Raw genomic sequence first — 16,744 nt, 5'->3', positions numbered from 1 at the left:
TACTAGAATCAATTTTAGATGTTATGGAAGCAAAAATAAAAGAGGAAGCAGGGGGAAAGACAGAGAGAGAAATGAGTTAAAATGACTGTTACTTGTACCATATTCGATAACAACAAAATATTCTCAACAATATGCCAGTTTCCACAACTAAAGCATGGTGAAATGCTTCAGCCAGGACATACTCCCAGCATGGTTTGCAGCTTCTATGCCAACAAATCTCTACTCCTAATATGCTCCAGTTCCAGGGAAAGTCTCACAGATTGGTATCTAGCTCTTGTTTTCAGAAATGGCAGCCCATGTGCAACAAGCTCCTAACACTTCCATTTTCAGCAAATGAAAATAATTATTTTCCATCAACAATGATAATATTGAGAAAAATTATATGAACATGTTTACAAACCTTTGTTGATTAAAGGCTAAATCTTGAGATTCTAAATTCTCACTATGTTATTTCTCAATCAACACAGTTTTGAAAACGAATCCGGTCTGCTGCTTCAGTCTCTGTGTTGAGCTGAAGTTGTAAAGTGCATTGACATGGCATTGCAATAGACAGACATCAGGTCTTGAATATTCTCTAGTCCCAGAAGATGACTTTGGGAAAAAAGCACTGGCTATCATTCAGAAAGGTCAGTTCAGTATGTCATTTGATAACCACTCAGTATATAATTTAGCGGGATGAGCCTGATCAGACAAAGATGCATTTAGACAACACAGCTAAGCAGAGCTGAGCCTTTCCTACACTTGGCATCTCCTCTGGATGCCACCTTTGGCCCTCACCAGATCACCCAGAAAGTTAATTAAACATACTAACCCAGAACAAACAAATAAATCAAGCAACTTCATCACCTTTTGGGGGCTGGTTCTGTTTCCCGCAAGATAAGCAAATTGTTCAATTCACCTCACAGTAAGATACATGCCAGCATGTGGGAAGAAGTAGGCTAAAGCTGGAAGCAAGATGGAAGGCACTGGGTGAGATCCATCAGCCAAGTAAACTGAAGGAAAGACAACAAGAATCAAGGCAAAATACTCATGAGCCTGAGAAGAGCTGCTGAGATGTTATTTCACAAGTTTTTGTCAAAATAATATCTTACAGAACTTGGGAACACTGACAAAGGAAGAAGACACCTAACATGGAAGAGGGAAGAGGTTACAAAAAGAAGAGAAAAACTTCTACAGGAAATATCAAAGCACAACTATAGCTAAACTGGAGTTCTAAGCTAACTAGGAAGTCAGTGCCCACATTTTCAGTGTTTAAAAAACCCCACAACTTAGAAATAAAAAAACAGGATGACAAAAAATAAAGGAATAAACAAAAATAAAGGGGGAAGTGAAAAAGATTAGTTTAAAAGTGTCTGCCCAAAAGCCAAAGGCTTAAAAAAAATACAAATCAGAAACATATCACAAACCACTGATTTCTGCTGAAGTATGAGTTGATCCAGAAGACAGCAAGCCCCATATCCACATCTATTTTAGAATAAACCCACAAAATAACCGTGTTCTAGTAATCTGCTCTGAACAACAAAAAAAATTTCAAACCATAGGAGAAAATATTAATATATTAAACTACTTGAATCTGTCATAATATTGCAGTCTTAGAAATTCAGTGCTATGCAGGATTCCGCAAAGATTCACACACATGTGAAACTACTACCACTTGTCCAAAATTAAGATGATATCTTTCCAAAATAGGGCATCCTGACAAGGTTCCACCAAAACACATGAGAGAGTTCTCGGCTAGTCAAGTGTCCCAAGGCAAACAAAACTCTTCATGTAAGTGTGCTACCCTCATCTTACTAAAGAATGTATTTAGAATGACCTGTAAAAATATGAAAGCCGAAAGGACCACTACCCACTACTCCAAAAACACACCTCTCCCCTTCACATCCATCCAGTGGCTTTAATCTCTGCTCCCCTAAGCTATTTGTCCATTTGGCTGCCCAAGTCTTCCTCCATGTACTACTCCTATCTGCATTATCCTTTCCTCTTGCTAATTGAGAAAGACAGATCTCCAACTGATGATCTGCATGAGACCAACTAACTTCAAAAGGCATGCTCCAAACACGTTCCTTGTGCTAGTCTAACACCACCATACATCTGATATAAATTGTGAATTGCCTACTTTTATAAATATGCTTGGGTCTCTACAGCAGGTCAGAGAGGACTCCAGAAGAGCTCTCTTGGAAACCTACATATCCTGCAACCATCCAGTTAACTCAAACTTTATCTGCTGAAAGAAGAAAATTGGAGCTGCGATGTCTGCAGCTGCAGAGATCTTAACAGGCTACAGAAAGATCATACATTAAATGAGGTATAGAGCTAGCACCAGACAAGCATCTGAAAAAGAGCTCAGCCTCCAAACCCAAGACATTGATTTGGGAGTTACAATGTATGCACTTACATGTATGAAGAATTAAAACATTAGTGTATGCAACCCATGTAAATATAAGTAAATATATTTCTGTCCTTCTGGAATTTAAAGGACAGTTAAACTGTGTTTTTTTGAGGGCAACAGGTTGTTTAAAACAAAGTGTTCTTTCCTCTTTGGCAAGGCCATGTTTTCCAACACACAACAGACATCTTAAAAAGGCAATTAGCCAATCTAAGCCAATACAGCCAAACAGTACTAAAAACCAAATAATCTTTAATTCTAAGTATTTAAATTTTAGAAAAGCAAAAAAGAAATCTACAATAGATCACAAAAAGCCTAGTCCATATGTGTAAGGCAAATGGACTGTATGAGTGTACTAAAAGATAAAGTACCACAAATCACAACAAGGCAACTAGGGAACCTGAGGTCTTCAACCTCAACAAAATCCCAATAGTTGACATGCATTATTACTTCCAGAAGAAAGTTGTTTTTAAACAGAGGTCCTTCACCAGTATAGCAGTTATAACACATCCACGTCAAATTAGCTTTACAGTTACCAGCACTGCATTATGAAGACTGTCTTTCAATCATTTTTTGCAAACTGAAGCAAGCCATGAGTTTAGAATGAGGTAGCTCAGGGGACAGAAGGAACAAGACAACAGGAATTTTAGAGCTCGCTAAAATGTGAAAAACAAACTTCTTGCTCTCTACTGGTATTGAATTAAGTTCCCACAGTACATAGGAGCACAAAATAAATAGCAGCAACACTATGAGGTGTCTATGTGTGATAATGAGACCGTACCTTGATGTTTGTCAGTATGAAGGACATAAGGACTTCACTTTTTCAGGCCTAAGGAAGAAATTTCTTGATGACAATCTCAAGTGCATCTGCACTGCTTAGTTGTGCCAGTGTCCATTACCTTCCTTGTTAATCACTGTATCCTCATATGCCTAAAATTCTTCCAATTTACTCTGAAGTCTTTTTGACAATCTCATACCAGAATGTTCTGCTGTTTATACAGAGTTCAAGACACTGCTGGAAGTAGGATATAAGTACTAATTTGCTGTTTCCTGTCCATGCCAAATACATAGATATCAAGTGCTGGTATTTGCCTGTAATATGGCACCTGCTTGACTATCACAGTTTTCCTTTTTCTTCTAGTTCAAGAGAAATTACATTCCGAGAGAGCAACTCCACACTCGTTGCAGAATGTTTGCTACCCAAATCATTATAAAAAATCAACAGGGTGATAAAAATCTATCATTCTGGAAGCTTAGATTCTGCTTCCTTACCATGTAAACTTTTTCCTGAACCCTTAGATAAGAGGAACTTATAACTTTACTACAGTCTCAGAAAATGCTAGAGGGATGCGCTTTTATAAGGCAGGAGAGGGGAAGAGTGGTGCTCGCACCATGTCCATAATTACATGTTTTGTGAGATTATTATTGTCACAGACACGCTAACTATGAAAAGCAGAGAAGCAGGCATTAAATGGGGGTTAGACATAGACTTCCTCAACTTAGACAGCCGAAACAACTTGTGAAAAAAAAAAACTCAACTGGTCTAGTGGGATTCACCATGCTCCTAATCTGAGACCAAACCATGGCTGTTGATCACAGAATATTGATTCTATTAACTCACACAAGACAACTGTTCTCATTCATTTCAGTTAGCGGTTGTAGCACATTACAATGCTCCTGGAGTACATTTCCCTTTTAGTTTCACCCAAAAAGGATTCAGCTCATTAGTTCTGAGACCACTCCATGATGGAGGTCAAAGCACAGTAAGCCAGACAGCCAGATTTCTTCAAAAGCACAAACTTGATCTGAACTACACCACAAAGAGGTACACAGAGAAGGTCTTGTTCAGAAAATAAGCAAGCTGAGAAAAGGCAGCATTTACTTGCTAAATACTATTGCCCCAGCTGCTATAGGCACTGAAGAGAAAACTAACTATACACACAGCTCCTGGCAGCTTCCTTATCTTGCAACACCTACACCAACAGGGAGCCATACCCTTGCCTTCCATTCTCTTCATTACACTTATAATTTGCAAAGTGTATCCATTTGAACACAAAAAATACCTATTGGAAGTCATTGGTGTTATACAGTCTCAACACATTTTTTTAATTACCAGGTTGATTTTAGAATCACATACTCATTTAGGTTGGAATGGACTCTTAAGATCATTGAGTCCAATCGTTAACCATTTTGACAACATCCCTCTTGAAATGAACTGCGTTCAAAAATCTGAGTTCCTTAGTAAGAATACAGCCCCAACTACATTTTTGACTGTTTTTCTGTTCCTGAAACTGCTACCACAGTAAACATGCCTGACACAGTGTACCTAGCTTCTTAAACACGTATAATGTTGACATCTGCAGTACTAAATATTTCAAGGAATGAAACAACCAAGTTTTAAATCTTTCTAAAAAGCACTTAATTTTCAGCCAGCTAGAGAGAGCGTTCAGAAGACAAGCTGGTAGAAAGGAAGGAAAACATATCTTGTTTACATCTTTCATATTCATGTGTAGTGTAACATTTTCCCAGTTTTCTATCGTGACAACAACCAGAAAGTTCGGTTGCAGGGGGCTGTCATAGATTCCCCATCTTGCTTGGTTATCCACTGTTTGGCTGCTCAGAAAAGCATCCTCTTAGTCAGATCCTTCTCATTTAAGCAGTTATATGTATTCTCAAGATAATGGGACAGTTTATCATGCCTTGTCCCTATGAGTATTCTCAGGATCCAGGTACAGCACAGCCGATGAAGATGTCACCCAGTACTCCACAGAACAGAAAGCAAAAGTGCTTACTATCCAAAGTCTTGTTCTTTAGTAGAAACACCTAAAAGCAAGGCTCACTCACCCAAACTAAGTACTAGGATTAGGTCAGAATTGCCCCTCTATCTTTGTCTGTCAGCAGCACACCAACACTGGAAGCTCTCTTAGAAACCAGGCACAAGCACAGAAGGAATCAAGTGGGACCACTCCTACTTTTCACAGCAATCAGTTTCAGACACTTGGAATCACCATTACTTAGCCCTGAAAGGGGCTTCAAAAAGAAACATGCTGACAAATTCACACGAAAACTGGCCAAAATTACTAACATGGCAACAGGCACTTAGGTAAGCAAGCCAGCTATTCAGGTTGAGGCAACACAATGGCAGCGGAACGACTTCTACAGCTGAAGTATAAAGAAAAGTGTCCGCAGGCATCATTGAACAAGTTCACAGCAAAGGCAACTTCTTCTTTTGAAAGCAGCATTACTGCAATCTAAAGTGTCAGATACCTTGCTTTTAAAGTCTTTTCATATGAAAGTGCTTAGTAGGAAAAAACAGGTAAATTACATGGCCACTCCTGCTTGCTCAGCTAGAATGTATGAATATTAATCCAGCTTTAAGCAAAGCTGTTCAGTATCTCCTCTTCAGGCACCCATTTGAAAACACTGGAAATAAAGACAACAAGTTTCTGAACCAAATGCTGCAAGGCCTTTTCTAGCAGCTGTTGCAGCCTGCCTTTACTGCTTCCTCTATTGAATCAATAAGTTTACTAAATGTTTTTGCAAGAGATTTGTAGGACATGGTATTTCTCCTTTAGAAAGATAATATCCTTGAAAGAGAATCTCCTACCTAAAACATTTCTTTTCACATCGAACATTTCATAGAAAAAATAAGAACTCTTCAGACTGGAGTTCTTGACAGAAAATGGCATCAAACCCAAGTAAAGGCTCTGCCAAACCTTCCTGAACCTTTGGAAAAGATTAAACTACTTAAAGTCTCATTTACACAAAGCAATTTGTTTTAATTAAAAAATATAGAAAACTGTTCTTGTTACTTTATATATACACTGATTTGTATGCACACACACATAGAAACAGATTAAATCCCCTTTGTTATATTAAGCTATTAAAACACAAATAAAAGCAGCATGAACTGGCTGCTTAATGATGAATTTCATATTCATCATTAACCTGATATTATGGTTCAACACTAGCTGACGACATAGTTTGCTTCTTGTAGAGCAGCTCTCGATATAATCTTCAGCTTAAACTTTGCAAACAAGTGTTAAAGCTCAGTATCAGATCTACTGAACTAAAGATACCACTATGAAAATGAGTAAGGACCAAATGAAAATATTTTAAAAATAAAGACCTTGAGCTTCTAGATGAGCAAATGAAAAGCAGAAAGGTGGGCCACTAAAGACTGTTAGTCCTCTGACTTCAAGTCTTACCATATTTTTGCCATCACTGAACAGCATATGTATACACTCAAATGGAAAAAAAAAACCCACACCATTTATCCATACAGCCACATTCAATTGAATTACAACCCAGGTGAGGAGAAAAACAGCAAAGCACTGCTTCATACCTGGAGCTAGCTTTACCATCTAAGCAAAAACTTTATATAACTACACCCTCAAACATAAGCCTTCTGTCTTCACTTTCAAAGTCCTTCATGACCTGTCTACACACCCTATCTACCATCTCAATCACTTCCCAGTCAAGATCAATTTCTGCTTTCGGCATTCTTTGATGGCAGTCTCTACTGATTGTCAGATAAGAATGTGTCTGCTATTCTGACAGTCATGCTTATGGAAACAGGGGAAAATAGCCCACAAAGTTACTATATTCCTTCAAAACCTTCTTTGTAATGCCTCATAAAAGGAACAGTGCTTAATTGTCTGTATGCTGATTCAAACAACTACTTGGTTTTCTTGTGCCCCGTAATTGCTTGTATCTAACACTCTTCCCTGATTCCATAACTAGTTATCCTTGGGGTAGACAGAGTTTTCATCTTCATATACATCAGCATATTCCTGATGCACTGTGTCCTAATTAAAGGCAAGGACTCAAAAGTGAAGCAGTAATATAGATAATACATTTCTCCTTGAATCTCCTCATTTGCGTCAGTTCCAAGACTGAAAACCACAGAATTCAAGGTTGAACATCAAGAAGATTAGTCTGTGGTTAGTTACAATGTCAGGAAGGTGAAGGAAACAGACACAGGCTTGTCCTTCCCAATTTGCACACTCTGAATTTAAATCCTCTAGTTTGAACACAGAGGTATTATGGCATGGAGCAGGCAAAAGAAATGAAAAAAAACTTCAAATAGCCTTTTTTAAAAAAATAATTTGGATAGAAAATAAAAAAGTTAAGAACGGTACCACAGGACACAAAAAAGGACAAAAACTCTATGAGGAAAAAGAACATCAACAGAGGTGTAGCAAGGAGATTTAAATTCTATATAAAAGTCCTGAGATTTAATATATAGGTATAAGTAATAAGAATATAATATTGAACTTTAACCACCCTCTAAAACAATACATAACACTCATTAAGAACAGTCTCATGGGAGTGAGTTACTATAACTTAACAAATACAAGTTAAGCCAACTTCAGAATCACATTTAAGTGTGCAAGAACACATTTCAAATTGTACTTACCAATATATTTCATGAATTTGATAACACTATAAATGGTAATAGTTAAAACTCAGTGCTGTAGAGATTACACCCAGGAGCAAAAAAAAACAGGCACAGTTGCATTAAGCTGACAGACATTAAAAAGCAATGGAAAATGCCTCACACCCAGTTTCTACTTCAACTACTGGCATTGACCAAATTCATAACCAAAAGAACATACAAAGCATGTTCAACAGAACACCACTTTAATCCCTTCAAAGTCCTGTTCCTGATGCACTTAAGTTTTATTTTCTTACAAAGTAACTATGTTTATTTAACATTCTGGTTTTAGAAGTGGTAGTATCACCTGTAGAGAAGGAAAGGACACTAGAAAAGCACAGAAACAAGGGGAAAAACAATGACCTTCAAAATTCACTAATTCTACACCATGGATTTTGTACATCACTGGGTGAACTTACCACTTACACAACATTTCTGCTTAGAAAAAGAGACTGTTAGCATAAAACTAGAAGTTGAGCCATTATTGTCTACTGCAAGCTTTTATCTCAGCTGAGGAGATGCTGCAATAGCATAAACAAAAAAACCCACCCAGCTAACACTGAAATTGAACTACCAATGACACAGCATCAAAGTAAAGCACAGATGTACAAAAGCATTCCCAGAGGGCTGACACTCTTCCAAAACACACAAAGAGTTTTTTTGCTCACAAAAATCTGTAGGGTCCACTGGACAACAGCTTCAGACAATGCCATGTATTTTAATCCTCATACACCTTCAAAATAAACATTCTTTGAAATATTCCCTTTCCAAAGAATACACATCACACAAAGTTGAGGTCAGAAACTTTATTTTTCGCTCAGGTGAAACTACACATCCTCATTAGAGGTTTCACCTGAGGAATGAAATGCAGGATCAAGCCAATCAATTTGAGACTTAAACTTTCCTGCTAATTATACTCTTCATTGATATGAAGTTCTTGGCAGAACAGTTGCCAAGAAAGTTCATTTTACTACCATTTTCCACAGAAATATTTTATTTCATTCAGGTTTTTTATTCACTAATTAAAGATTTTTGACAATTGGTTTTAGCCAGTACACTGTCACACTGGAAGTCAGAACACAAGAATTTGTCAAAATACTTTCTTTTATAAGACATTTTCAAATAGTAATTTAAGAAATAAAATTCAAGCTGTCATCTTCTTAAACCATATCCTCAGAAAACAGGATAAAAGTGTTTTCATTTATGTTCTTGTTAGGCAAAGATAATCCTTCCATGGCACAGACCCAAATTTTACCCTCCTGAGTGTACATACCACTGAATAATTTGTTCAAATGTCAGTTGCAATTTCCAAAAATGCTTTCTTGTCTCTGATTCTTAAACATCTGTAACAAATACTTGTTTTGAGAGTGCTTTACATTTGTGACACTTGACCTCCTGCTGTATGTACCACAAAATTTAAGTTTCAAATACCATGCAAGCAGGAAATCTGATCATTCCAGCAGTAGCCATCTGCATGGTCCAATATCAAATATTAGTTCTGGGTTGCACAAAGTCACGGGTTACAAATCTTTTTCTGCAACTTCTACAATTAGTTGCAATTTGCTGCTTCTAAAACACATTTCTCAGGGAACATCTGGCCTCGAAATCTTACCTTAACATTGGAAAAGTACTCAGCATTTGGCTGTTGGTGTGCATACATGTGTGTATGTGCACATATGCACACAGATTAAGTGTAACTACAGAATGCAAGAATATGCTTTGTGGGTGGCGTACCTAGGACTAGAGATTTCTACTCCAGTAACAAAAGCCTTTTAGCTCTGGAACTGTAAAAGAATATTACAAGAAATATCAAACATAATGAAAAAGTGTTTTCCAATGTTCTCGCTGGCTTATAGCTCATTACTGATGTTAAACGTTAACAGCTCATCAAGCACCCTACACCTAACACTTGACAGCTTTGCATAAATTGGAATTTTCTTTTGCATGATCCTTAACATAACTGGAGGACTCCATGTTCAAATTGAAATGTGAACAAGGCTTTAAAAAAACAAAACAACACAAAACCTCTCTAGAGTTAAAGCGACACACTGACTAAAAAAGCAAGTTCAACATTAATATATCCAAGTACTTTTTGTTAACTAAGTTAGGCATATAACAAAATCAAGCCACTGCATATTTCAGCTTCATTGTGTCAGAGGGATATCCTTCCTGACCCTGTGAAACACCATAATGGAAATATTATTGCAAGGAATTATATTGCAAGTACACTCAAGCAAGTACTATAACTTCTAAAGGGAAAAGAGAATTACGCTCCAGGATCTTTAAAGCACTTCTTCAATAATAACAACACATCTTTTGAAAAGTGCCCAATGCTCAGTGGTGCCACTCACGGCTATCTCAAGGAATCAGCACTCCTTCTTGGAAGGCAGAAGCTGGAAGTACACAGGATGCTATATTGCTCTTGAAATTAATTTATTGTCTAGTCACAGGAAAATTCTGGCAGAGCACTATTAACATGCTTTTACAACTGCAAAAACACAGCTACGGCAAATAAAGAATTAAAAATAACCATAAAGGAAGATACTAGCCATGATGAGAACAACACTAGCCTCTCAGAAAATAACAGGGACCGCAACTTTACATACCTGATTCTTCAGATGGCTTTAAAGAAAGTGACCTATAGAAGCTATTATTCTCATCAACCTTTCAATGTTAGAAAAGCATTCATCATATTTCTTACCTGAGCTCCATCCTTTAACTTCAAGATGCATTCCATTGTATTGATAGTGATGACAACTGGTTCTGATCCCAATTTTGTCCATGGCACATGAATCCGAAGTTCATGAATATGTCCACTTAAAAAAGTAAACGGCAGTTTCAGCTCCTAACAACAACAAAGAGTGGTGAATTAACTACTGAAATATATCAAAATTCAAGTCATATTTGTAACTTAAAATACAGTTCTAGCACAAAACATAAGCCAAACCTTTTTCTCCTTTCCCAAATCAGCAGTGTGCCATGAGGCTTAGCAACTGGCTTTATAATCACTTGCACACTTACATTACAATTAGTCTGTTCAAAGGAGACATTTGGATTACCATGTCCTTGACAATAAAAGACAGTTTAAAACCACCTCTCTCACAGGAAGCTACTGCAAAATGTGTCACTATTGAATGGACAAGTAGAAATGAGCCAGGTGAAAGTAAATACTTAAACTGATATGCAACCTGCATTATTCTGAAGAACACAAATTTGGAATTAAAGAAGCACTGATAAAGCCACAGCAAGGTACTATCTTCTAAAATATTTCAGTACTTTGAGTTGTTAAGACCTCAGTGCTCTTAAAATTGGCCCATTGTTGCCCAATGCACATCAAATTTTGGTAAATATAAAATTATTAAATTCTTCATTGCCAAAACCAGACTCCTCCTCACCAAGGCCTAATGTGGATGTCACACCGCTTTAAAAGCTAATAAATGCCTGGCACTCCACCCAGTCAATGCAAAGATCACACCTCTATCCGACAGCCCCACTAAGCCAGCTTCTGTTTGCTGCTGACTCGCTGCACGCAAAGTGCCAAGGTTTAAATAAATTCTTTGGGTACAAAGTGTTGAAATTTCCCCAGGAGCTTCGCGGGATCCCCTGGGAAGCACTGAACCTAACGCTGACCAGACAGAACAGTGAGGCTAGACATCTGGTCCCAAGACTAGAAATCAAGATTTAGAATAATGAAAATAAGGGCTTAGTGCAAAATAAAGAAACAATGTTTGATATTACGTCAGAGTTTTAAGTCAGCATTCTCAATATTAAGTATTCTAATGATGAGGTTTCAATGATGATATATCCTCTTACCTTTCTGATCTCCTACCCTGACATTTTCGGTTATAAAGGTTTAAAGTTTTAATGGGGAAAAAACAACACATGTCTTCACTTGGAGTTCCTTATAGCCTGCTGTTTGATTCTTCATCTTAGATGCTGGGAACTATAGCTGTGAATCTTCTCAGGTTGAGAAAGAAGTGAATCTACATCTCCTAGATGCTGGGCAATAGTTTTGGCCATTAGAAGAGAATATTTTCAGTTGAAAGGGACCTACAATGATCATCTAGTCCAACTGCCTGACCACAAGTTAAAGCATGTCATTAAGGGCATCATCCAAATGCCTCTTAAACACTGACAAGCTTGGGGTTTTGACCACCTCTCTAGGAAGCCTGTTTCAGTGTCTGACCACCCTCTCAGTAAAGAAATGCTGCCTAATGCTTCTAAACCTCCCCTGGTACAGCTTTGAATCATTCCCATGCATCCTGTCACTGGATCCCAGGGAGAAGAGATCAGCACCTCTCTCCACTTCCCCTCCTCAGGAAGCTGTAGAGAGCAATGAGGTCACTCCTCAGCCTCCTTCTCTCCAAACGAGACAAACCCAGAGCCCTCATCTGCTTCTCACAGGACTTGCCTTCCAGCCCTTTCACCAGCTGTGTTGCCCTCCTCTGGATGCATTCAAGGACCTTCACATCCTTCTTAAATCGTGGTGCCCAGAACTGCACACAGTACTCACTGGAGGTGATGCCACACCAACGCTGAATACAGCAGGATGATCCCCTCTCTTGACCGGCTGGTTACACTGTGTTTGATGCACCCCAGGGTGGGGTTTGCTCTCTGGGCTGTCGGGGCTCACTGTTGACTCACATTGAGCTGCTGTCAACCAGCACCCCCAGGTTCTTAACTGTTGTGTTTTTTTTAGTAAACTCAGGGACACAAACCTTTGTTCAGAACTTCAGTTTCCCTCGCAAGAACTGGGCAAACTGGGGGCTTACAAACCTTGGCTCAGTTTAGGTACTCACATGCTTTGACTCAGTACTCCTATAAAAGAGTAGAAATTAAACAGAGAAGATCTATGAACTCTGAGGTCAAGCAGGCATGTTGCTAGGGAATTTCAGACAAACATCTAGAAGTGGATCCAGAAAGTCTGTTTTCCTGCACTGAGTGACCCTAGACCTACCCCAGCTGTACAGAAGTTCTACATGAATAAAATTTGAGGACAAGTGGATTTTGCATTTAGTACTTGACATACATTATAAAGCCTACCTATAGAATATTTCTGTTAGATAGTTAATGTCATTATTTGCTTAACATCTTAAAACTGTAATCAAATCTTAGTGACATGTTTTGAAAGCCCACTAAAAATTTTTGTTTTTCTAAATAGTTACCGTGTCATAAGTTCAGAGTTGAAATAACCACTATTGCAACTGTGACAGGTTAGCATCCTGAGATAGCCTCTAATCAGTCATCCAAATGAGAAGTCAACTATTCTTACACACAGATACCTAGCACCACCACAGTGGCAACAGCTGCTAATAGGAGCAATTTTAAGGAAACACTCTCCATTCTGCAGCTGATACCTCCTCAGCCTTACTACTGATACTATGAAAAAATTCCTCTTGCAAGGGTAGATGAAGAATATTCACTGCTGACAAAAATCTTCAGAGAAGACAACTACACAAAATTATAGCTCTGGGTTTTTTGCAAGGTAGAGCTTTCAGCTTGTAAATTAGTTTTTGTGGTTTAATGAGCTTTTGTTAGCGAAGTTTAAAAAAAAATCCACACCCATCTCATGTCAGGGAAACTCTTGACATGGTCATGCTTACACAAACTCACATGTAATTTCAAGTCCCTGTGCCAAAAGATGACAGTTAGAGACTTTCTCATAAAACCAGTTTAAAGAAAGTTGTTGATTTGTTTTTACAAAGTTTTTATTCATCTCACTCACTAATATACCGAAGTATTTTAGATAAAAGCCTCTCTCCTAAAAATTTAGCCTTAGGCTTACAATCAACACAAATAAAATTTTAATCCAGACAGTTTTAGTTAAGTGACTGAAAAGCAAGTAGGGGGCAGTTTAGCTACAGATGTTCCTACCCTGATCACACAATAAATGAAAAAGTACCTTATGTCCCCCAGCGGGGGGGGCACATAAATGGTCAAAAAACTATGCAGTCTAAAAATACATTACAACTTAAGAGACAATGCTTTCATTAATCAAGACAGCAAACTATCACTATTAATAGAAATAAATTCCCTTTCCAGACTTGCAGACACATATTTTTATGTCACTTACTAATACTGCGTAAGTTATAAGTTTACTTCAAAAGGCATTCTAGATCAGATCTTTCTCCGCTATTTGCTGGATGGATTTAACACATTCTCATTTTTGTCTAGTTAACTGTAAGATACTGAAAGAAACAGAAGTAGGAATTCTTTCAAAATGAGGTGATACAACCAAATGCACAGTGTATATAGAAGACACAATTCTTTTTCAACAAAATTTAGATACAAATGCTGTCTGACATTATACTAATTGCACAAGCAAGCTTCCTTAAAGCAATGCAGAGAAACCTTTGTTCTATGTCAGTAGACAATACAAACTGTGTGCCAAATTTAGTAACTTATCATAATACAATATAACAAGCACCATTTTTATCCCTCTTCCTTTCCCCTTTCATCAAGTACTGCATGAAATTCTTAATATACCTTTTGTACTTACAACTGATTAGACTCTACATTTTAGATTTTACATTTACGTCATAAATCCTTCAAAAATTATGATATGGCTGAAAACAAACTCCTGGGCTTCACACGTAAATATCTGACCGACATCATGCAAGACTGCAGATTAGATGATCATAATTCCCCTCACCCTAAAATCTCCTCCTGTTCTAAAGCAGAGGACTCTCCCAGACTTTAGGATGATAGGCATGTACTGTTTCCTCCTCGTCAATATTAACTCAAATACCTTTTCTTCACCTTCAAGGCTGCATTTCACAAGTAACTCCACGGCACATAACACAGACACTTACAGTAAGGATATTTTAATGCCCTAATTTCCTTAAAATTATTTTAAGTACATTAGCATTTTCTATATTTCTTTCTTTCTAAATTCTTTCAGATATGAGAAGTCCATACTACAATAGAACTGAATAATCTTTAGATCAAGTTCTCCTTTGTCTTCCAATCAAAGACTGCTTCATCTTCCCCTTCTGAGTTTGTAAAACAGCTAACATAATAAGCTACAATGTTATGGAAATATGCACAAGCAGCAAAAAGAGCTCATCATGTTATCTCTTTGGTACCACTGTGTCAACAGAAATGTTACACACAAGCTAATTACCAAGTTCATAGGTACTTCTGTTACCTCCAGTACCGTACCAACTTCACACAGAAGTTGCCAAGAGTGCTTAAAAGGCTTTTCCACCAAACAGTATTTAAATATTGATTTTAAAGTTTAATTACAAAACACTTTCTTGCAGTAGCTTTTGTACAATGTGCCAGTTATCATGCCTAGGTGGAAAACTTCTTGGAATGCTTAGTCTTCTAGTAATTGAATCATCCAGGATAGGAAAGAGATTAATATCAAAATTTTTTTTGATTTAATCTTCAACTAAAGATAATCATTATAAAATTAACTGGCTATTCAAAGAGTGACATAATTAGGTACAAAAGGTACATTGTACCTAGAAGGCTGAACTTGAGTACAAACTAGTACTCAGCTTTCACTACAGAACCAATATTGCAAAAAAAAAAAAAAAAGGGAGGAGGAGGCAAAGGAAGGACAGACCCTACGAGTTATTGCAATAACATTTCGCTTAGTTTAATGAGAGTGTATAAAATATACATAAATATAGGTAAGAGCATGCAAAGTATTTTAAGGTACTGAAACATTCTCTTTGGGTTTGATAAATCTTCTATGTCAACAACTATATTACATCTGATTTCAAAAGGTATTGGATCCATCTTGGTCCAAAATTAAAGATCTAGAAGGCAGACAGCAGTTTACGCTCCGTTCTCTGGGATTCTGTTTGGTGACCCGTAAGAGCGCAACATGACACAGGAACACTAACATCAGCTGAAGTGCAAGGAACAAGGGGAGAAAGCATAGACTTGGTTCCAAATCTGTTATAAGGTGCTTTGTCCAGGTAGTTTGGCACCTATGCTGATGTTTCCAAATAATCATGTACAGTTCCACAAAAGCTAGAACTCTCTGAAAATGTTTAAGGCTCCAGACAAAGATATCTAGGGTATGTGCATTTGTATCCAAAGCCTAAAGCATGAAATTAAGGCTGCATTCATGCCAGTTAAGGAGCACGGAACCAGGCTGGGGATAACAGCCCAAGGACAGAAAGGATGTTAGAAGAGCAGAGCAGCTAAGGTGACTAACTTTGGATATTATGTATCCATCCAGTCAGAGAACCCAAATAAAATAACATACACTGGTAATTTTTAGAGACTTTACTTTTCAAGGGAGCTCCCCAGCTGCAAAGGCTAAATACAGTCTGTGAGTCCAGGCAAGTCCCAAAGAATAACAAGGGCCAAATTCAGATCACTACATTTCACATAAACACACAGCCAAATATTGGTTAAAAAAAAAGAAGCTGAGCTAAATTTTGCATTCGTTGCATATTCACATCCCCATTTAAGCTGATAAGACATGAGCACAGGTATATACAGCACCATTTGCCTCTACAAGAGAGATGACATCAACAAACAGCACTGGATATTTAGGCACTCAGCTGATACTTAGGCAGAGAAAGATGAAGATAGGGAACACCTACCAGCAAAGTGCAACTATTTGAAAGGGAACAATAAGGATGACAGCAGCAAAATCCTAATAGCACCAGGTAATATAGCAAGTTTGATATATCCATCCCAAGTCATCATTAGAACAAACTTTCTCTCTACACAGTAGGGCACTGGAACACCCAAAGAGGAAGATTTCACAACCAAGATGGGAGATTTCAAGACTCAACTGGAGAAAACCACAAGCTGATCTGACATAATGATGGTAACAACCCTGCTCAGAATAGGAAGCTGGATTAGATGACCTCTGGAATGCTTTCTGATCAATCCTTCTTTGATTTCAAAACACATGCATTAAAAAAGGCCTTGAATACTCACAGGAGGAACAC

The 16,744-nt window shown here is 37.7% G+C and overlaps 1 protein-coding gene across 1 annotated transcript in view; it reads right to left on the bottom strand.

Annotated features, from left to right (window-relative positions):
- LOC104162375 (vacuolar protein sorting-associated protein 13B-like) overlaps positions 1-16,744 on the bottom strand; it is a gene marked incomplete at its 3' end in the record, with an annotated part of 153,263 nt that overhangs the window by 135,102 nt on the left and 1,417 nt on the right. Inside the window, exon 2 of the mRNA XM_009701093.1 lies at positions 10,528-10,671. Within this exon, the coding sequence (XP_009699395.1) occupies positions 10,528-10,671 (144 nt within the window). The remainder of the gene's footprint in view (positions 1-10,527; positions 10,672-16,744) is intronic.

The sequence above is a fragment of the Cariama cristata genome, unplaced genomic scaffold (assembly GCF_000690535.1).
Source record: "Cariama cristata isolate BGI_N322 unplaced genomic scaffold, ASM69053v1 scaffold6670, whole genome shotgun sequence".
NCBI lineage: Eukaryota > Metazoa > Chordata > Aves > Cariamiformes > Cariamidae > Cariama > Cariama cristata.
This window is presented reverse-complemented; position numbering and strand designations above follow the sequence as displayed.